General features: G+C 44.9%; 1 protein-coding gene across 1 annotated transcript in view; it reads right to left on the bottom strand.

Moving 5' to 3' along the window:
* MRAP2 (melanocortin 2 receptor accessory protein 2) overlaps window positions 1-21656 on the bottom strand; it is a 46312-nt gene extending 24656 nt beyond the window's left edge. Inside the window, exons 1-2 of the mRNA XM_087443736.1 lie at window positions 21601-21656; window positions 5701-5834 (exon numbers count right to left, since the gene is read on the bottom strand). Coding sequence (XP_087299862.1) covers window positions 5701-5827 — 127 coding nt within the window. The 5' untranslated portion in view covers window positions 5828-5834; window positions 21601-21656. The remainder of the gene's footprint in view (window positions 1-5700; window positions 5835-21600) is intronic.
* Between the last annotated feature and the right edge of the window lie 1369 nt (window positions 21657-23025).

Below are 23025 nucleotides of genomic sequence, written 5' to 3'. Positions count from 1 at the left end.
TTGACCCAATAGTTGTTCAGTAGCTTTTTCTTTAATCTCCATATATTTGTGACTCTTCCAGCTTTCTTCTTGTAGTTGATTTCTAGTTTCTTACTGTTGTGGTCAGAAAAGATGCTTGATATGACTTCAATCTTCTTAAATTTATTGAGACTTGTTTTACGGCCTGATATGTGATCTATCCTAGAGAATTTTCCATATGTATTCAAAAAGAATGTGTATTCCTCCCATGTTTTTGGTTGGAATGTTCTGTATGTATCTATTAAGTCCATCTAGTCGAATGTGTCATTTAAGGCCAATGTTTCCTTATTGATCTTCTCTCTGGATGATCTATTCATTGATGTAGGTGAGGTGCTGAAGCCCTCTACTTTTATTGTGTTACTGTCAATTTCTCCTTTATGTCTATTAATATTTTCTTTATATATTTAGGTGCTCCTATGTTGGGCACATAGATATTTACAAGTGTTATGTCCTCTTGTTGGATTGTTCTCTTTATCATATGTAATGCCCTTCTTTGTCTCTTGTTACAGTTTTTATTTTAAAGTCTATTTTGTCTGATATAAGTATTGCTACCCCAGCTTTCTTTTCATTTCCATTTGCATGGAATATCTTTTTCTCTCCCTTCACTTTAAGTCTGTGAATGTCTCTAGACCTGAAGTGTGTCTCTTGTAGGCAGCATATATATGAGTCTTGCTTTTTTATCCATTCAGCCATCCTGTCTTTTGATTGGAGCCTTTAGTCCATTTACATTTAAAGTAATTACTAATAGGTACATACTTATTGCCATTTTGTTACTTGTTTTCTGGATGTTTCTGTAGTTCTTCTCTGTTCCTTTCTTCTTCTCTTGCTCTCTTTCCTTGTGATTTGATGACTTTCTTTAGTGTTGTGTTTAGGTTCCTTTCTCTTTATTTTTTGTGTATTTATTATAGTTTTTTGGTTTGTGGTTACCATGAGGTTCATATGTAACAACCTATGTATATAGCAGTTTATATTAAGTTGATGGTCTCTTAAGTTAGACCACATTCAAAAAGTCCTACATTTTTACTCCTCCCCCACGTTTTATGTGTTTCACATCATAGTTTACCTCTTTTACTTTTGTGCATCCCTTAACCTCTTATTGTAGACACAGATGTTTTTAGTACTTTTGTCTTTTGACCTTCATACTAGCTTTATAAGTAGTTGCCCTTTACTATATACTTGCCTTTACCAGTGATACTTTATCTTTGATAATTTTCTTATTTCTATTTATGGTCTCTTCTTTTCCACTTAAAAAAGTCCCCTTTAATATTTCTTGTAAGGCAGGTTTAGTGGTGATGAACTCTTTTATTTTTTGCTTGTCTGGAAAACTCTTTATCTCTCCTTCCATTCTGAATGATAACCTTGCTGAGTAGAGTATTCTTGGTTGTAGGTTTTTTCCTTTCAGCACTTTGAATATATTGTGCCACTCCCTTCTAGCTCTTATGGTTTCTGCCAAGAAGTCAGCTAATAGTCTTATGGGAGTTCCCTTGTATATAACTTATTGCTTTTCTCTTAAAGCTTTTAAGATTCTCTCTTATCTTTAAGGCTTGACATTTTAATTATAAGGTGTCTTGGTGTGGGCCTCTTTGGGTGCATCTTGTTTAGTACTCTCTGTTCTTTCTATACCTGGATGTCTATTTCATTCTCCAGGTTAGGGAAGTTTTAAGCTGTTATTTCCTCAAATAAGTTCTCTGCCACTTTGTCTCTCTCTTCTCCTTCTGGGGCACTATAATGCAAATGTTAGTTAGCTTCAGATTGTCCCACAGGTCCCTTAAACTTTCCTCAGTTTTTTTTAATTCGTTTTCTTTTTTCCATTCAGCTTGGGTGATAGCCTCTACTCTGTCATCCAGATCACTGATCTGTTCTGTGTCATCTACTCTGCTGTTGATTCCCTCTAGTGAATTTTTCATTTCAATTATTGTATTCTTCAGCTCTGATTGGTTCTTTTTTATATCTTCTAACTCTTTGTTGAAGTTTTCACTGTGTTCATCTATTCTTCTCCTGAGTTCAGAGAGTATCCATATGACCATGACTTTGTATTCTTTATCAGGTAGATTATCTCTGTTTCATTTAGTTCTTTTTCTGAGGATTTGCCTGTACTTTTATTTGAAGCATATTCCTCTGTCTCCTCATTTTTCCTACTTCTCTGTGCTTATTTCTATGTATTAGGTGGATCAGCTATATTTCCGGATCTTGGAAAACTGGCCTTACGTAGGTGATGTCTTATGGGGCCCAGCAGTGTGCTCCTCTCTTTTCACCCATGCCAAGTGCTCCAGGGGTGTCCCCTGTGTGGCTGTGTGTGCCCTTCTGCTGTGGTGGGGCCATGATTCTTTTGGGTGTTCAGATAGGTGGGGCTGGCCCCCAGGCCAGTTGGTTGCAAGGTCTAGCCACGTGCAGCTGCTGTGGGTATGCTGTTGAGTGGGGCATGCCTGAGCATGGCTGGTTGCAAGGCCTGGTGGCATACAATTGCTGCGCGCTTGCTGGTGAGCAAGTCAGGCACCCAGTGTGGCTGGTTACAGGGGTGGCAGCACATGACTGCTGCTAGCTCACTGGTGGGCAGGGCAGGCCCCCAGTGCAGCTGGCTGTGCATTCCAGCAGTGCACAACTGCCTTGGGCACACTGGTGGATGAGGCAAGCCCCCGGCACAGGCCGGCTGTGCAGCCCAGCAGCGTATGACTGTCTGAGGCACATTGGTGAGCAGGGCAGACCCCCGACATGGTGGTGCGTGACTGTTTCAGGTGCATTGGTGGACGGGGCAGATACGCTGTGTGGCTGGAAGGGGTTTAACTACATACTTTCCCAGCTGCTGCCTGAGATTCCGGATTCTAATCAGACTGCATCAGTGTTGGCCATGATCCTGACTTTTGGGACACAGACAGGTCTTAACACATCCTCAACTACTGGTAGCCACTAGGAAAAAAGAAGGTTGTTTGGACAATCATAAAAGTTTGAGAGAGGGACCAGCCCAACGGTGTAGTGGTTAAGGTCGCATGCTCCGCTTCAGCAGTCCAGGGTTTGTGGGTTCAGATCCCGGGTGTGGACCTAGGCACCGCACATCAAGCCACACTGTGGTGGCATCCCACAGGCAAAATAGAAGAATATGGGCACAGATGTTAGCTCAGGGATAATCTTCCTCAGCAAAAAGAGGAAGATTGGCAATGGATGTTAGCTCAGGGCCAATCTTCCTCACCAAAAAAAAAAAAAAAAAAGTTTGAGAGACAACTAGGAGCTCAGGCTAGGCTGAATGACAAGGTTCATCTCCTACATGAGAGAACTCTGTAAGACTGGGATTGGTGGCTGTTTTATCTAATGCACAGAAATCGACACAAAGAATCAAGGAAAATGAAGAAATAGAGAAATACGTTACAAACAAAAAAACAAGATGAATCTCCAGAAACAGATCTTAATGAAATAGAGATAAGTGATTTATCTGATAAAGAGTTCAAAATAACAGTCATAAACACAGAGGGTAAGCTCCCTGAAATCCATCTTGGTGATGATTTTTTGGATTTGACACGAAAGCAAAGGCAACAAAAGAAAAAATAAACAAGTGGGACTACATCCAACTAAAAAGCTTCTGCATAACAAAGGAAACCATCAACAAAATGAAAAGGCAACTTATCGAATGGGAGAAAATATTTGCAAACCACATATCTGATAAGGGGTTAATATCCAAAATATACAAGGAACTCATACAACTCAATAGCAAAAAACAAACCCAATTAATAAATGGGCAAAGGATCTATATAGACACTTTTCCAAAGAAAACAGACAAATGGCCAACAAATACATGAAAAGATTCACAATATCACTCATCGTCAGAGAAATGCATATCAAACCCACAATGAGATACCACCTCACACTTGTTAGAATGGCTATTATCAAAAAGACAAGAGGGTAACAAATGCTGGTGAGGATGTGTAGAAAAGGGAACCCTTGCATGCTATTGGTGGGAATGTAAACTGTTACAGACATGGAAAACAGCATGGAGGTTCCTCAAGAAATTAAAAGTAGAACTGCCATAAGATCCAGTGTTCCTAATTCTGGATATATATCCAAAGTAAAAGAAACCATTATCTTGAAGAGATATCTATTCTCCCATGTTCACTGCAGCATTATTTATGATAGCAAAGAACTGGAAACAACCTAAGTGTCCATCAATGGATGAATGGATCAAGAACATCTGAGACAGACATATAGATAATAGAATATTATTCAGCCTTTAAGAAGAAAGAAATTCTGCCATTTATGACAACATGGATGAACCTGGGGGGCATTATGCTAAATGAAATAAGCCAGACCGAGAAAGACAAATACTCCAAGGTATCACTCATATGTGGAATCTAAAAAAATAAAAAAATAAAACAGAGAAACAGAGAGTAGAAAAGCAGCTGCCAAAGGCTGGGGGTGTGGGAAAAAGGAGAATTTGGTAAAAGGGTGCAAACTTTCAGTTACAATATGAATAAGCTCTGAGGATCTAACATACAACATGGTGAGTATAGTTGATAACATTGTATGGTATAATTGAAATTTGCAAGAGAGTACAACTTAAATGTTCTTACCAAAAGAAATAAAATAAAGGGAAATACCTGAGATGATGGATGTGTTAACTAACTGAAAGGGGGGAATTCTTCCACAATGTACACATATATCAAATCATCACTTCGTACATTTTAAATATATTACAATTTTATTTGTCAATGATACCTCAATAAAGCTGAAAAAAAAAAATAGAAAGTCTTCCTCGCAGGGGAGCAGCAAGTGGGTGTGAGGGATCATGAATGCCAAGACAGGTCAGAGTGGCAGTGGCCAGGAAATACTACAGGAGTGAAAGCATTTCCTTTGCCACATTTGCATCTCCAATTCTAATCTCTCTCATATTTCCTAATGTGTCCCATTAATCCGAATCAGTTAACCTAAAATTTCTGTAACACTGCAGATGTTCATTCTGAAACAACCAAACATCTCTGGAGTGCTCATGGGGAAACCATGACAGGACCTGGGAGTGGGCAGCAGTTCTTGTTTACTACATCAACTGTACTTAAGAAAACGAAGATGCTTCATGTTGGCCAGTCAGCATTCAGTTATGACTGGAGTTGAACAGTAACTTTTCACAGAACTATATTTCCTTGCTCTGTGCTGGATCATTAACCACTCCAACAACACGAAGCACAATTCAGGCCTATAACAGAGTTAGGAATGATCGCAGGCTACTCTTGTCCAACACTAGGAACACACACACAGAGACTGCTCTCCACAGCTCCAGAAAACCAATGGGGCCGAAAGAATGCCCTTGACCAAGTGTTACAAAAGAAGGTTCTTCAAATAATAGTGCCAGATTTTATTTTTGCACACATTTTTTATCGTCCAAATGTTCACACTGTTTGGGAGAGCTGGAATCGTTAATGCTTTAAAAAATATCTCAATTTGAGAATGACATTGATTTATATTCCCCCACTAAGAGAATCTTTCATGTTCTTTGTCACTCAGAATCACCAAGGCCCTCATGTAACACCATCCCTGAGCAATCAGCTTGTGTTTGGAGGGGGTATTTTCTGGGGTTTTGGGGTAGAGGACAGAGTTCTGTAAAAAAGATAGAATGTTCAGGAAAAGTAATCACCGGGGATTTCACAGGTTTAGACAAATACATATTATACTCACAACAGGGAATTCTATAAGACTTACATTTATGAGCCTTCAGTCCTTCAAAGGAAACTGGTCCGATCTCATAATACTCATATTCCCAGGTGTAGTCAGAATTAGATGCAGATTGCTGGGACGTTCTGTTGGAAACTGACCTCTGGGCAGACATCTCCACCCTGCACAAATGGAGAAAGGCACGAGCTGAGCCTGTTAATCCATGCGAGACTGCACAGGAACCCTAACTGCTCTTGACCACATTCAGGAGCTCAGCAGGCAAAGGCCTCAGGGGGTCCTACCCGCTGGGTCAGCAGAGGCCCTCACTGGCTGCCCGTGCCTCCTACCACGTGGCCATTATTTTCTCTTATCTCTCCACTAGACTGGAATGTATTTGACACCAGACACCATGTCTTCTTTCGTTGTTGTCCCCAGAACTTAACCCAGTGCTTGCCACGTAATCAACTTTCAATAACTGATGAAAGAAGGAAGGGAAGGAGGGAGAGAATACATCAAAACCTGTGAGCTTACAACTTCAGCCTCATCACCGATAACTGCACGAGTATGTAAAGAGCCTACAAAGAACGAATAAAATCAGTATCAGAAGTGAACTAGCTCAGTACCTAACTATTGAGCAACTATCTATTCAGCATCTATCTATTCTAATGAAATGGAGTGGAGAAAAGAGAAGTGAGCAACAAAAATCACATAATATGAGAAGATCCTCAATGAAAGTCCAAATCTTGGACACCGTTTGTTCCTGAAATTTGTCCTATTTCCAGGATGTCCCAAATATCTTCTTTGTGATGATTTTAGATTAAAAAACTCTAATTTCTTTGAGAGAAGAAGTTGCACTGTGCAGCATGGATGCCAAAGATGACAAGTGAATAGAGCCAGTATTCAAAACTGAGCATCTACCATGTGCAAGACACTGAACATTGTGGGACAGAAGGAGATGCTTGAGACACAGCCCAGGACCTCACAGACCTTCCCTTATACTGGAGAAAGAATACAAATTGACAAATAACAGTAATATAAGGGGAAATTTGAATGAAATACCAACCAATAGCAAGATTCACTGAGCAGTCACCACCACTGGGTCCCACCCACCAACAGCTTTCTGAAGTTCCCCTTCACCCACCTACCACAGGTCAGTATCACTCAGCGCCATCTCTAGGGCACAACCCCCAGGGAAGCTGAAACAAAATCACCACCAACCCCTCTGCCCCAAGGCATGAGTCTCACCTTTCCCTCTCCCCTTCTCCCCTATTCCCAGTCCTGGACCACACAGAAACAGATCCCAACCCCTCGGCCTCATCGTTCAAAAGATGGTGTGCTCCGATCCAGAGACGCATGCCAGCATCAGAACTGGAGTCTGACTCTCAGCGCCCAGCCAGACCAATCATTCCTCAAAGGTAGAAGAGAAAGCACCAATTCTCATTTGGGAAAGAAAGCTACACAAATTTTAAGAAAAGCTGACCTTTAAGTAAATTTTCAGCTACCTTTCTAATGCCAGCACAAAAATAACATAAAACCATTACCACAGTATCATCTTTGGCCTTTCTATTAGTTGAACAAGAGATTATTTCACTCAACGATGAAGTAAATTTCCTCAGGAAATGAAAATTAACAACTCAAACGCATGAAGCACTATCCTCATTTATGAGCACTTCCTCCAGAAAAAAGAATTGTGTGAGAGAGGGGAGTAGCTCTTCAGTTGTAGGGTTCAGAGACAGTGGAGGATTAGGATAAACAGAGTTGCCGTTTGAGAATGTTAAGAATTTCACACTGTGCAGGAAAAGGCACTGGATGTGAAGTTGGAAGGCCAGGGTCTTCATCTTTGCTCTACCTCCATTTGCTATGTGACCGGGCAAGACATTCATCTCTCCCAGCCACATTTTCCTCATCTGCAAAAGTGATCATCCTGACTGTGTGAAGATGCCGCTGTCAGGAAATGGTTTTGGCTACAGCCACTAGTAGATACCATCATTACCCACCTGGCCCACTTCTCCAGCCTCCTACCTGGTTTTTCTGCTTCTACTCTTATGAACCCATTGTGATCCATTCTCCACACATCAGCCAGTGACCTTTTAAGAGACAAACTGCCCTTTTCACTCCTCTGCTTAAGACTTTTAGGCTTCCCATTAGTCTAAGGACAAAGTCCAAAATCCTTACAATGTCCTACAAAGTCATGACTTGGGCCTTGCTGTTCCCTTTTATCTCGCCTGTACCCTCTCAAAGTGCACTTGCACTCCTTGCAGTTCCTCAAATGCTTCGTGTTCTCCGTGAGCTGCACACATGCTGTGCCCTCTGCAGGAGTGTTCTTCCTCCCACCCCATCCTAACCCATTCCTCCTTCCCCGCAGTCTCCCATCAACTATGTCAGAGTTGGAAAATCTGGCCCACCACCTGATTTTGAACAGCCTGCAAGTGAAGAATGTTTTTACATTATTTAATAGTTCAAAAAAAATCAAAAGAATATTGCACGACATGAGAAAATTCTATAAAATTCGAATATCAGAGTCCATAAGTAAAGTTCTATTGGAACACAGCCACCTTTGTTTGTTGTTGTATTTTTATGGCTTCTCTGGTGTTACAACAGCAGAGCTGAGTAGTTGCAGCAGAGATAGTGTGGTGCAAAAAGCCTAAAATATTTACTTTCTGGTATCTTGCAGAAAAAGTTTGCCAACACCTCCTCTAGAGCCATGGAAAACAACATGATTTAAATGAAGATGATAACAGTGCCTACTTCACGAGTTGCTATAAAGATCAAATGTGATGTTGTATGAAATATGAGTAGCCAGGACCCAGGTTAAGATCAACAACCAGTAGCCAGCACTATTATTACGAGCTAAGAAATGCAAGTCTGGGATAGAAGAGCCTAAGCTTGTTCTTCAGACGCCACCAACCGTCCTGTCAGCCAATTCCTATCAAATTCACCACGGGGTTCATTGATCTATGTGCTCTAGACAAATGAATAAAATTATAATAAAAAATCACTCAAAAGGCATTTGTTTAGATGGTTTAAAAGTTATAATAAGAAACATGTACATCATGGGATTCATGCTGTTCCACCAAGTCAAAAATATGGTAATAATCTCTTTCTTTTTTTAAGAAAAATAAGATGAAGTCTGGTTGGATCGTATTACTTTTATTGGAAATCAGCATTACAGCCAATGTAGTAAGCAGAGCAGAGGGAGGCACTAGGCTTCATCTAGTACCAAAATAAATAACAGAAAAATAGCAAAAGTACATAAAACAATGAAGAAAATAAAGATGGGAGGGTGTTTTCCATCCTCTGTCTGAGCAGCACTCTCATGGCTATGCTGTTCTCCACGTCTCTAGACAGTGGTGACCCCCGTCTGTGGCCGTCTGGGCCCATGGGACCAGCAGGTCTTCCAGTATTCTTTTGGCCCAGAAAGAACCATTACCACCACCCTCGCAGGGCCAGCCAGGACCTAGTAAATAAAATATATCTGTAAAGGAGTCAGGTATCAAGAAATATCAAACACTTACCCACCACAGAGAAAGTGTTTTTTTACTCCTTCTTTTTCTCTCCCTTACACTATTCATGTTCACCTAAATGAACTATTTAGAGATGGACAGAGACCAAAGGGTAATGAAAGTCACACGTGCAAAGGTCCTGAAAGTTGAAGGCCATCCTTTAGGAGAGGAGCAGAGCCCTGACAAATACCTGGAGACAAGAGTGAGTGAATAACGGAGCCAGCCTACTCAAGGTTCTCCAGGGAAGCCAAATGCTAGATGACCTCTCCCAGAGCAGCCACCATGTTGGCAGCCTTCAGTAAAACGCTATTTCCTCTCAGTTCTTGAATCCCAAAGACAGTCTAGAGGAAAGAACCTCTGGCCTCTCCTTTCAAGCAGTCACCTAGCACCCTTGAAAAAAATCCATGAGGCAATATTTATTCAAGTTTCAAATTAATCATCTTGGGCCATCAAATGCACAAGGAGCACAACAAACAGAAGCCTGTAGTATTTGTATAGCACCCATGATTGAAGCCCAGGGCTGCCTGTGTGAGCTTTGCAGAAGCATAGCTGGCACTGTTTCACCATTTGGAAACTGCCAGCATGTCTGGGTAGCAGCCCCCAGAGTCTGATATTCTCACCACAATGAGGAACGTCTGGGCCATAACTCATAGGGAGGGAGAGACGGTCTGGCACCAGGGCGAGGCTGTGGGGTGGGGGGCAGGGTGGAAGCAGGCAGCTGCTGTCCCCTGAGCACAGCAAACAGGAAATGCAGAGCTCAGGGAACAGCTGCCTTCTGCGCCTCTGCTGCTCCTAAGCATCTCTCGGAGATTTTCTCCATGTCGGATTTCTTCATAATATTAGCATCATTAAAAGTAACTTCTTCCAGAGGAAACATATCCTAAACAAGCTTCCTGGAACAGGAGAGAGACTATCTGCTCTTTTGAGCAGCTGAAAGCACCCTTGCCAACGACAATAATGAAAAATTGTGACTGCACCTCAAAGCCACACCTGAAAAGGAAGTCTACCTTTTGCAGGTGTACACGGGGTAGTTTAAGCCAACTTAGAGGGTAGGGGAGAGAGGGAAGATCTCAACCCCAAACAAAGAAAGCATGATTAGCAGGCCCCAGACACCTTTCAAGGCTGCCTAAACACACTCCCTCTGCCATCCATGTTCCCAACACTTTCATCCTATCTTCCGAATGTCCAATCTTTCCTCCTCCAACCCAGCTTCCCACACACTCCTGGGCACTCTCTTCCCTTCTTAGAGACAGGTCAAGCAATTCTTTCCACCTCCCCGAATTTGGGGAGAAGTACAGGGACATGGAACCTTCTACATAGTGAATAAAGGCTCTTCAACAATATCCTCAGTGAGTTATGATGGATACACACTCCAAGGGGGCTGTTTCCTTGGAAGTGGACAACCTTTATTTCCATGTTTAGGGGTAACCATCAGCAGATGAGTTTTCCAAGTGACCGCCAACTCAGGCAAAAGATGCCCACAGACCGTGAAAAATAAGCATGCACACACATACACATGCACACAACTGGCAGCATAGCCAGGAAGAACAGCCAGAAAGGCACTCCAAGAAGCTGCCAGCCAATGCCACAGATCCAAAGACCCAGGGTGACCAGCCTGTACGGAGGAAGAAGACCTAATGACCCATTCAGATTTGAGATCAAAATTCCCAAATGCAGTCTTTCTATCTCCTTCCTCTTTAATCCTCTAACTTCAGAAGTGGGCATGCCACCCAGGACACCAACCTCTATTCTGGCCTGGGCCATAAAGGTCTCATTAGTTACCTGCTCTCATGTCTTTCTTCCTCCTATTCCCAGGAACAACTGTCCCCAACACAGCACAGAGAAGTCACCCTCTTGACCCATCACCCAGTCTCTCTCCAGGAAAGGCATCTGAGAAAGCGAAGGTGAAGTCTGGCCAGGCTGCCCTCTGCAGGCTAAGAAGCCCGAGTCAGAACTTCAGAATCACAGCTTTAGAAGCTTAATTCCCTCATTGCACAGAGGTGTGACCAGGTACCCAAATCACAACTGACGGTGCACTCAGCTTACCCGTATCCGGGTGGGTAGGACCACACAGAGATCAAATGAGAGACTGCACAGTTATGAGTCGGGCTTATGGTTGGACCAGCCAGCTGGATATTCCTAAATCATTTCTATAAGGCAACACATCCAACAAGGAATCATACTTGACCCTGTAAAATCAGATCTTTGCTGTACACCATAGTACAGACTCTGACAGGACTGCACGGACCAATCCTCTAGTGGCCTTCTCTTTCCTCTGCTCTCTCTTCTGTAAGTACCAATGGGGCAGGGGCCTCCTCTGCTTTGCTCACTGCTGTATTGCCAGCAACTCACACAAGGCCCAGCTCACAGCAGACATGCAATAAATACTTGTTTGAATCAGTTTCTCATAATGTGGAGAAGCACAAAATCTTTCACTCTCTTTCTCAATTCTGAACCTGAGAGCAGAGCTCTCCCATTCTAACAGAGACTTCCATTGAACACTGAGAACGTCATGCTCACATAGGGAGAAAACACCCCAGAAAGAAGCCGTAGAACCTCCGTTTGGAGAGGATTTCCTGAGAATAGATGAGGCACGGCTCCGAGATGTGTGTGGGAGCAGGCACACTGCCCCCAGCCACCACACCATGGCCCCAGCTCGCACATTCAGGAAGCTGGGTTTTCACGCTCCTCCGGGGGTGAGGAAGCCCTGATGAACTGAGTCACACTGACCAAGCACAGGAGAAGGATTTATAACCAGATCATCAGTTTGTTGAATTACAATAAGGAATAAAATGTCCAAGCAGATCAGAGCACATGTTTTACACGGTCTGGGAAACAAAATTTAAGATTAGAAGATTAGCTGCTGAATGTGGAATCAGGGCAAAGGAGTTACATAATACGATAAAACAGGGCTCCACTCCTCGACCCCACCACACATGTGTCAGGATGCTGTGCAGCTGTCTCGTACCCCAATATGAATGCCTTGTTGTAGCCACAAAGTGAGGCCACTCCCATGGTGGAGTTAGGGTCCCCACCACAGAAATGTCATAGGGTTAACTCCTGCCTCTTTCTGGACCTTGCTTTTCTTGGTCTGGTCTTCAAAAAATTCCAGGCACATTGAAGACACCAGTGGAATCTCAAGTCGACCACGCTGTCACAGTTAGGTTTTGCCGGTTCCCATTGCTGTCTATTTATTTTTGCTCTATTTCTGAGGCTTCAGGAAAAGAATGTTTAAAAGTACTACTACAGTCAAGTCAAAGAACCAACTCTCAAAAAGCAGTGCATCATAATGAGATACCACTTCACACCCATTAGGATGGTTATCATAAAAAAAAAAAAAAAACACAAAATAACAAGCGTTAGCAAGGATGTAGAGAAATTGGAACCCCTGTGTGTTGCTGGTGGGAATGTAAAATGGTGCAGCTGCTATAATTATACGACAGTATAGCAGTTCCTCAAAAATTTAAGCATGGAATACCTTATGATTCCACCTCTGGGTATATACCCAAAAGAACTGAAAGCAGGGACTCCAACAGATATTTGTACCCCAAGGTCCATAGCAGCATTATTCACAATAGCCAAAAAGTGGAAGCAATTCAAATGGACATTGGCAGATGAATGAATGAACAAAATGTAGTATGTACATGCAATGGAATACTATTAGCCTTAAAAAGGAAGGAAACTCTGACACACCCTACAACATGGATGAACCTTCAAAACATTATGCTAAGTGAAATAAGCCAGACCACAACAAAAAATATTGCATGATTCCACTTACATGAAGTACTTAGAGTAGTCAAATTCGTAGAGACAGAAAGTAGAATGGTGGTTACCAAGCACCGGGAGGAGAGAATGGGGAGTTATTGTTTAATGGATACAGAGTTTCAGTTTGGGATGATGAAAAAGTTCTGGAGGTGAATAGTGGTGATGGGTGCAAACATGCAAGTACTTAACGTCACTGTGTTGTACACTTAAAAATGGCAAATTTTGTGTTATGTATATTTTACCAAAATAAAAAAGTTCTAAAAAATTTTTTAAATAAGAAAATAATAATAATAAAAATCAGCACTTCCCAATGTACTTGGTGGGGGGGGTTGGCAGAGGGTAACTGAGAGCTCCTCAAAGCAAAAGACCACCCCAGGGGACAAAAGATGGTGCCGGGACACCCAGGCACCCTCCCCATGTGGGTTCCTCCTCATGGCCAACCTTCAAGGATCCATGTGGTGATTCCTTGCCACGTAAAAGGAATGCTCGGTCTAGGCTGTGAGGAATCACCCTTCTCTACGCCAGGGAGAAGTTGGGAGAATATTGTGCTGTACCAGCCACGGTCCTCTCAGCCTGACTAGTCCTGGAAACACACTGACTGCTTCCCAAACTCTCCATTTGACAAGCTTCACCTCTGTTGTCCTTGTCATTAGCCCACCTCCCTTCAGCATAAGTCCATTACAAGTTGTTATTCCAAAGCTTCCAAGGCCTTCTCATGGAACACGTTTCAAGTCAGCTGCTTCCCAATGACAGAGAAGAAGTGCCTTAATCTCACAAAACTGGATCCAGTCTCTGGGAATGTTTTCTGGAGACCAGCTAGATCTCACGGACCTGGAAAATAGGGTTGCTGACATTTTGATTTTGCCAAGTAAAGTTTTAAAAACTATCATTAACAATTACCATTTTATAGACAAAAAGTCATATTAAACACCCTCCAAGTAGGGGAAATATAATCTCACAGTAAAGGCAGTCCTCTGCAAGAAAGGAGAGGGGCAGTCTGACATCAGTCTTTCCACAGCAAGCAGATACTTCCATGCATCTGCATTACCTTACTTCTGTCCACTGCATTTACATGACGGCTACCTGAAATGGCTTAATTATTCACTGTCTCTGAAAGCAAAGGAAAAGGACTGAAAGAAATGTATGTGGTAAAATTTCCTTCCGGGGGCCGGCCCCGTGGCATAGCAGTTAAGTGCACGTGCTCCGCTGCTGGCAGCCTGGGTTCGGATCCTGGGTGCACACTGACGCACTGCTTGTCAGGCCATGCTGTAGCGGCGTCCCATATAAAGTGGAGGAAGATGGGCACAGATGTTAGCTCAGGCCCAGTCTTCCTCAGCAAAAAGAGGAGGATTGGCATGGATGTTAGCTCAGGGCTGATGTTCCTCAAAAAAAAAAAAAAAAAAAATTCCCTTCCAGAGCTACGATTCTGTAACTTGATAAACAACAGGCTGCTTTCCACTTGCATCATAAACTCAGTAGTGTGTGTCTATTTGTACAAATTGTGTGTTTGTTGTTATTGTTGTTATATGCCATCAAGTTGGCTCTGACTCCCGACCTATGAATGAGTGATGATCACAATGCGTGTGTGTGTGTACATGTGTGTATATATAAAGTGCAATATAGATATGGTGGTGTTATGGGCTGAACTGTGTCCCCCCAAAATTCATATATTGAAGCCCTAACCCCCAGCACCTCTGAACGCAGCTGTATTTGGAGGCAGGGCCTTTAAAGAGGTAATTTAGTTAAAATGAGGTCATATGGGTGGACCCTAATCCAAGCTAACTGGTTCCTTATAAGGAGACAAGGACACAGAGAGACACCAGGGGCACCTGTGCCCAGAGGGATGACCATGTGAAGAGGCAGCAAGAGGGTGACCATCTGCAAGCCAAGGAGAGATGCCTGGAACAGACCCTTCCCTCACAGCCCTCAGAGGAAACCAACCCTGCTGACACCTTGACCTTGGACTCCCAGTCCCCAGAACTGTAAGTAAACACGTTTCTGTTGGGTAAGCATTCCAGTCTGTGATATTTTGTTATGGCAGCCCTAGCAGACTAACAGAGCTGCTGAAATTAATGTTTAAAAACCAATATTCTCTTTGATGAATTAATTAGAAAAACTGTCCTAGAAATGCCACTAAAAATGACTGACTATACCGATCACTCTGTCATTAAACAACAAATATATTTTTGGAAAGAAAACCATTTTCAAACTGCCATTAATCTATCCCATTACATGCCGTTTTCAACAAAGACATTTATTACGTTCTCATCAACATGTCCTTCAAGGAGAAAGAACTCTAGGACAGGGGCATTAAGAAAGGGAGGGCTCATAATGGCACAGGAACCTGGGAGGGGCCGGCAAAGATGGACCTCTGAGCCTTTGCCCACTCTATTCCACCTGCCAGCCTGGACTGCCATCTGCCTCCTCTCCTTTCCTGCCTACCTCTGAGGGCAGGGCTCAGTCACCACTGCCCCCCTGGAGTCCTGTCCAACTACTTCAGCCCATGAGGACTCTCTCCCTTTTCTCAAATCCCGTCACCTGATTACTTGACTCTCTCATTTTAATAACCAGAGAGTATAAATCAGACCCCCTAAGGATCAGACTTTGCCTCTCACTGAGCCCTCACACTGATTTATCCAGCTGTTACTACTAAGCAGCAAGGCTAGGTGAATTACCATTTTCACGGTACTAGGAAAACAACCCCCTTTCTGTTTTAATTAGTGGAGTTTTGAAACACTCTGCACAATAAGACGGAGGAGAGTGAGATTGGCCTCTCTTAAATCATTTTAAGGATGATTTGGCAAACAAGCCTGCTTTGCATTTATTTCTCATGGTATCTGTCTTAAGCAGCACACGCTGCTCTTTACAGCCCAGAGCTGAATCATTCTCTCCACAAACAAGCAAAAAGGAGAAGGATGGGGTATTTCAATCTCTGTTCCACAGAAAAGGAAATTTAAACTAAAGCAGTGGTTCATTTAAGAGCCCGAGAGAGAACCGCAGGAAAGCTACACTTACTAATGATCACCTTGTCCTCTCAGGTCTGGGATTCTTAAACCAGGACGTGTATATTTCCTAGTTCCTCCACCCAGTCCCCCCCACCGCCACCTTAGGACAATCCCTGATTACAAGCAAACCAGAGCCTGGTGAAGCGAGGGCACCTCAGGCTCCAGGCACCCTGGGGCCTCCTCGACTCGCAGGGAGGGGCCCGGCCAGAAGAGAGCCAGAGCGAGGGGCAGAAGGTCCCCCTCTGCTTGCCTAGGACTGAGGATGCCAAACAGCCACCAAAGTCTTGGGCCCACCTGGTTCATCCTCCTGGAGCATCAATTTTAAGAAAAGACTTGGAGGATTTATTTTTTTATATTAAATAAATACAGATATGTTACAGAGTAAACTGCAAATATCAAATGAACGTTCAAGATAAACATATACTTGCTTCTGGCAGCCTTGGCCTCTGCTTCGGACTCCCAGAACTATGGGGTAACTCTCCTTTCTACCTGAGGTAATTTAGTGGAAATCTTAAAGAATAACTGGTGGGAATATATGTAGGTTTACATGACACAGTTTCCAAAACTTTAGATCTTCATCTTAAATTTGTTTTTTTCATTTTTTTAATACAAGATAGAATTATATTTTCTGGGACAATCTACACAAAGGTTTGGAGAAAGAGAGGTGATGTTTACAACAACATATCCTTACTCATCTCCTAATTTTTCTTTCTCGATCAGCCAGGCAACTTCCAAGCCAAGCCGCAGGAAGCAGCGCCCTCAGCCGCCCACCTTCGCCTTTAGTTGCTGTTTTTGTTGTTACCAAGAACATGCACAAGGAAAACAAGCGACAAACCCACCTGTGAGGAGAATGATTATTTGAAGCTTATAAATTATTTTCACTTGAAGGGTTACAAAATTTACTAATGTTCTCTAGTCAGGCGAAAATGGCACAGACTTGAGCAACAATTAAACCCAGACTTTAACATCCATAATTTTAGCATCTCATAAAGAGCTTCTCAACTTCGGCTTTCTCACTTCCCATCTCAGCAATACCATCACATCTGCAAGGAAGGAGAAGCAAAAATGCATTCCTCTCTCTTTCCAATAGGACTAAGCACTGCTTATACTCCAGTCAAGAAAAAAAATCACTTTGCACCCCGAAATAAGCCAAAAACAACATGACCATCCAATCTGGAAGTTGGTCCCCAAAACAATAAAACCTTGAACATGTCCCATAAGCCTGGACTCCCTAGAAAAAAAACCAATTTTTTCCCCGACTGTTTGCTATGGCGATGTCTGAAGATAAGTCACAGCTTTGGGGAATATGATAGCCGTGTGAGAAAGTTGTTTTCGACCACGAACAACAGACTAATGTACACTTGAGAACTCTAGTCATTTTATGGGTATTTTCCTTCAAGTATTTATTGTGTTTTTGTTTGAGGAGCCAGTCTTCTGAAGCCCGACCCCCTTGCACTCTGGGCAAGTAAACATTTTCTTTCCTTTTCTAAATGCTCCTACCCCCAAGTCTTCCTTTGCCTGAAGTACAAGTAACATCAAGCAAGCAGACTGCTACTGTGTACTATTTCAGCCCAAGCATATAGCACCCATAATCTGGGCTGGCACAACCGGGGGACCTGATCAAATGTCAATTTTATTTTTCTCATCCACTGCCCTTGAAGTGCATTCAGTGGATTCATCCTCCCTGTCCTCAGACAAACACCTGAGCAGATCCCTTGACCTTTCTGCTCAAGTAACCACTTAGAAGTCCCCAAAGAATTAAAATGTGCTGTCTGGAAATAAAAGAAACTCCAACCTGGTTCCAGCATTAAATCTGCTGCCCTATCCCAGCTAGGTCTTGCGGCATGCTGGTCTCCTGTAGGGACTCGGGGATGGTTGCCCTCTTTTCTCTCTCTCCACCTTATGCCCAACTGCTGGCCAGTTTCTCACCCCTCCAAGATCAAAGCAGGAGGATGTGACGGTATTAACCATCCTCAAACACTCTATTTGTGGGTGCTTTAGTGATATTCATTTTCCCTCTCCTGCTCGCTCACTCCTACATTAGCCTCTGGATTTCTGGGAACTCTAGCTGCTGGGGTGCCCTCGCTCTTGGGCTGAACTTAGAGCAGCCCCAGGCCAGCTCTCTCTCCCAAATGGCCCCACCTGGGCCTCAGGAAATCTGCAGGCATCCTTTGCCCCAACAAATTTCGGGAAGGCAGGTGATCCTGTTGTCCAAGCCACCACGTGAGCCCTAAATGCAGGAAACACATGTACAGCTCAACTAGTGGTCCCATGAAAGCCCCCTTCACTGGGTTTGGGATGAAGGAAGTGACAATAGATCTCTCTGAAGAAATCTCTTTAACAAAGCCTCCTCTGTCAATCCTCATATTCTTGAAGAGGCCAGTGGGGTTCATGAATGATGAAAAAGGTCTCAAATATCTGCCTTGAAATTTCTACTTGGTAGTCTAGCACTTTCCTTTGGAATTTCACATAACTTGAATGTGTGCCTCAGTCAAAACTTCAATTTAGTACCTATGTATACATACATACATACACACACACACACACACACACAGACACAAGTGTTTAGGATAGACTGTTAATTTCCAATTATTTTTACTCATATCTAATAAAATTGAAGAATTTGAGCACTGACAGGAGCAGAGGCCTAAAATTCGACACCTCCCTCAGCGAGTGGGGAATCCCCTTCCCAGTCCTCACAGGCAATTACCCAGCATTGGCTTGATCTGCCGCTAAGAACAAACCTACTTCCTCTTCCTCAGATATCTGAGGACTGGCCTCATACCTGGCCAAGGCTCCTCTCTGAGGTTAAACACTTGACGTTCCTCGCATGGTCTGGTGTTCAGACTCTCATCAATCAGGTCACCTCCCTCTGGATACCCTGAAGTTGGTCCCTGTCCTCTAGATAGGGGTCACCAGAATGGATGCCAAGTAGAGTGAAGCCTGGGCTCCTTTGATTGAAACACCACAGGTCGGAGGTAGAGGGTAGTGGTGAAGGGCCCAGGTTCTAATCCCAGCCCTACTACTTACTGGCTATGTAACCTTGGACAAAGTACTTAATCCCTCTGTGCCTCAGCCTCTTCATCTGTTAAAACGGGAATGGTGATATTTATATTCCCTACTTCATCGAGTTGTTACAGGGATTGAGATAAAATTGTGAAACACTCATAACTATGCCTGGCACATAATAAGCACCACGCATATGTCTATAAAAGAAGGCAATCCAAGTTTGCTAATGCAGTTATTTCACACTACGGGTCATTCAGGGCTCAGCGCGCCATTGAAACCCCCAGGTTTTTTCTTTCACATGAACTGCAGCTCAGCGGGGCCCCGCCATCCTTTAGTTTTTTAATTGACTCTTTGAACCTAAATGCAGAACTAGATCTTCAACTCTACTGTGAGCTCAACATTCTTGTATTATCTCTTGTCCAGATGTAAAAGGGGTCTCATAGAGTATTCTCCCAGACCTGCAGCTGCCACAGCTCTGATAAATGTCCCCTCTATGTCTTTCTCCTAATGCGTGATATCAAGGAGAAACAGGGACGGGAAAAAGCCCTGTTGTATGTCCACTCTTCCCCCACCTTTTCTTTAGCGACAGGATGAGACTTCATAAAATGCCTCTGCAAAGGCAGAACACATTTGAGATTGGCCATGATAGGGGAGGGGGCAGTGACTGAACTATTTGTAGGTCCCTAGCTTGGGGAACCTCCGTTTGTAAAATGTAAACAACAGCCACCCAGCTGCGAGGACGAAAGAGACCATGCAATGGAAAGCACCTAGTCAAGTTACTGTCACATGGAAGACATCAAAAGGTCAACAATAATGATCCACAGATGAATTCTGACTGGCAAAACACCTCAGCATCTGCAGCCCTAGAGACATGGGGAGGAGGAAGGCTACATATTCCAGAATGTGTGGATGATATAATTTGCAAGGTAAAAGATGACCCCCACTGTGAGCAGAGTGGGGTCAGCCTGGAGGCAGCCAGGGATAGGTATGCACACCCATGCAGAGGCAGCAGGATAAACAACACAGAACACACACACACACACACACGTTTCACAAAACAATACTTACCTTTGCACATACAACACACTCGTGTTTTCTCTTCCTTCTGTTGACTTTCATGTTTTAAAAACCACTGGTGCAACTCACTACACTGATGTCATCCCCCTAATGAGTCATAACCCACATCTGAAAAACAACGGATATGGCATGCCCCAATCTACAGCCCAGTAGATTGCTAGAAAACAGAATGAAGTTAGTTTGGCATAAATTGTCTTTGTAAATCCTTTCCTAATAGTCTTGAGCTGTCTTCTTTAAGAACTCATTCCGGAATGTTGCCAGGATTCAGCGTTTCCCTCTTTTGAGAAGTCTGCTGGCTCTGCTCTCATCTCTGCTGCCTGCTCCACGGGGACTGTGAACCGGCTCACTGCTCTAAGTTGCCTGTTTTTTGGGTCTTGAATGATCCAGCCCAGTTTACAGCTTCAAGACCCTCTGAACGAGGTTTGGGCTGGCCTTCTCATTTTGAAAAGAAAGAAATCCACTGGGAGCAACTCGACCTTCTCCTGTCACCTGTTAATATCACCTCGTCTTCCATAAACCCTGGATGATTTCCTGATCAGAACAAAACTCCCTGTTGTGGGCTCCCCAGCCATGGCGGCCTCTTGCAGGCCCAGGCCACTTTCCTGTCTGCGTTCCTGGAGATGCGCCCCATGTGATGCACCTGAGGGACACCAGCCTCACAGTCCTAGTTTCCAGGCCCCTACCCTCACTAGTATTAACCAGGGCACTCAGCTTGGAAAACTTATTTAATATCTCAACTTAATATTCTTCACGTGTAAACTGGAAGTACTACCACTTACCTTCGAGTTTTCATGAGAATTAATTTCTATATGGGAGTTCTCTCCTCCCTGGAGTAGCACACTTTCCCCCAAGCTCCCTTCGCTTTCAGAGCACTACTGAGTGTTTCCTTGTCCTCAGATTAAATCCAGAGTATTAACCGGGACTCCCCGTGTAAACTGCTGCAGAAAGCACGCCTCAAAACAAGTTCCTAACGAGGGGACTCTGTCTTCCTCAATTAATTACACAGAGAGGATAGACACGGGAGAGAAACCAAACCGTTATTTCTCTCTAATCAGTACAACGACCTGCGGGCACGCTCCCCAGTGCGAACAAAACGAATTAACAACGCTCAGGGCAGGGATCAGTCGGAGACCCCGGGCCACCGCAGGGGGCGCGCACCGGGGCCAGACGACAGCGCGTTTCGCCCGGGTGGGCAGAGTCCTCCGGCTCCCGGAATGGCTCCCGGCAGCCGGGCACAGCGCGGCGGGCAGGCCAGAGCGGGAAAGTTTTCTCCAGGCCGGCAGGAGGTGGCACCCGGCCCTCCCGGCGGATGGGAGGAAAGCCCCCCAAGCCCAGAGCGCCACGGCTTCGAGCTCTCCGGACGCCCTCTGGCGGGACACGCGCATCAGCTGCTGCGAGGAAGGTTTTCAACTCGGGTGCTCCCCATGGGGTCCCCACTCTTCCCCGGGGCCCCCTCAACCCCAGTCCTCCCCTTCCCACTCCCATCCAACAAACAAATCCCAACTAAACACTGCCCCCCAACCCAAGCACGCACGACGGCCTCCGCCGGAGCCGCGCGGCCCCGGGCGCCCCGGCCCGCCCGCGGTTACCGGCTGGCGCGCCCCGGCCCGCGGGCGCCGCTGCTGCGATCCGAGCTCGGTGCCTGAGCGCCGCCGGGGCCGGCCGGGCGCTCCCGGCGCTGCGGCGCGGCGGGGACGCGCGCGCCCGACCTGCCGCGGAGGAGGGGGCGGCGCGGGGGCGCGGGGGCGCGGGGGCGCGGCGGCGGGAGGAGGAGACCTCGGCAGAACCCTGTGCTGCTCGCGCAGCCGGCGCTCGCAGGCCGGAGCGCAGCCTGCCGCCAGCACAGGGAGCAGTCGGAGAGAACTGTTTGCCCTCCCGGCTCTGCAGTGGGTCCCTCAGGCCAGCTTTGGTGACAGGAGGTCGTGAGCTGAGCGAGAGGGAGTGGGCAGCATGACGGAGATTTATGAGAAGTCCTCAGCCTTGGGTTCAAGTTCAGTAAGGCCGGCGTCCTCCATCATGTGCTACTTTATTACCACCTCAATTTTAGTTCCTCCTCCTGCTCCCTTGAACTGGTGCCAATAGACAGTCAAATGTCCCCTGAACAGGGTCCCAAAAGGATAGGACTGCCCAGGAGTAGTTACAAGTTAGCAGGGGTGGCTCACTCCTCACTTCTGGTAAATATTTGAGTCCTTATTCCGTGCTGGACGCTGATCTGGGCCGCAGCCTCCTGGAGCTTCTCTGAGTGAAGAGACAGGCAATAAACGTAACATACGTAGTGTATGCCATAGTGGAAAGTGCTGTGGAGACAACATGTCAGGAAGCGGATAGAGCACGTTGATGGTGGGGGTGCCATTTTAAATCAGGTGGTCGGAGGTGGCCCCACCGTGCAGATGGCTTTTGAGTAAAGAACTGAGGATGAGAGATCTGGTACCTGGGGAGAAGGCACTTGCTTGTTCCCCACGCTGAGATGTTCCTTATATTATGCGTCGTTTCTTTTCCTCCTCACAGGCACCTTGTGGGGCAGTATTATTACCACTTCCATTTTCCAGAGGAGGACGCTGTAGCTTAGAGAGGTTGAAGGAATTGCCCGAGCTCATGTTAGTAAACGGAGGAGCTCGCCTTCAAGCTCAGGGAGCTGGCGCCCCAGAACCCTAGCTTCAGCGTCACCGTCCTGCAGGGGGAAATGCAGCAACAGTACAGGCGTGCAGGCGGGCGCTGCTGCGATTAGCTCCGTCTCCGGGTGCCAGAACGGATTCCTAGAAATATCTGATGCATTGATTTTTTTGAAAGCTACTTTCATTATTACATGTAAAATAAAATATTTTGCAAACCATCTTTACAGCTGTGTGTACATTCCTCAGCCTCATCCACAGGCAGTTTAATTCTAAATGACATCATCTGGCCATCAGTGATGAGACTCATTAGTCCTTCCCTAATTCTCCGCCTTAATTCCAGTTGCACATTCTGGTCACGAGGCTGTGATCCATCACCAGAGCAGTAGAGCCCGTGCCGCA

The sequence above is a fragment of the Ceratotherium simum genome, chromosome 19, assembly GCF_057802395.1.
Source record: "Ceratotherium simum simum isolate JZ-2026a chromosome 19, ASM5780239v1, whole genome shotgun sequence".
In the NCBI taxonomy this organism is placed as follows: Eukaryota; Metazoa; Chordata; class Mammalia; order Perissodactyla; family Rhinocerotidae; genus Ceratotherium; species Ceratotherium simum.
This window is presented reverse-complemented; position numbering and strand designations above follow the sequence as displayed.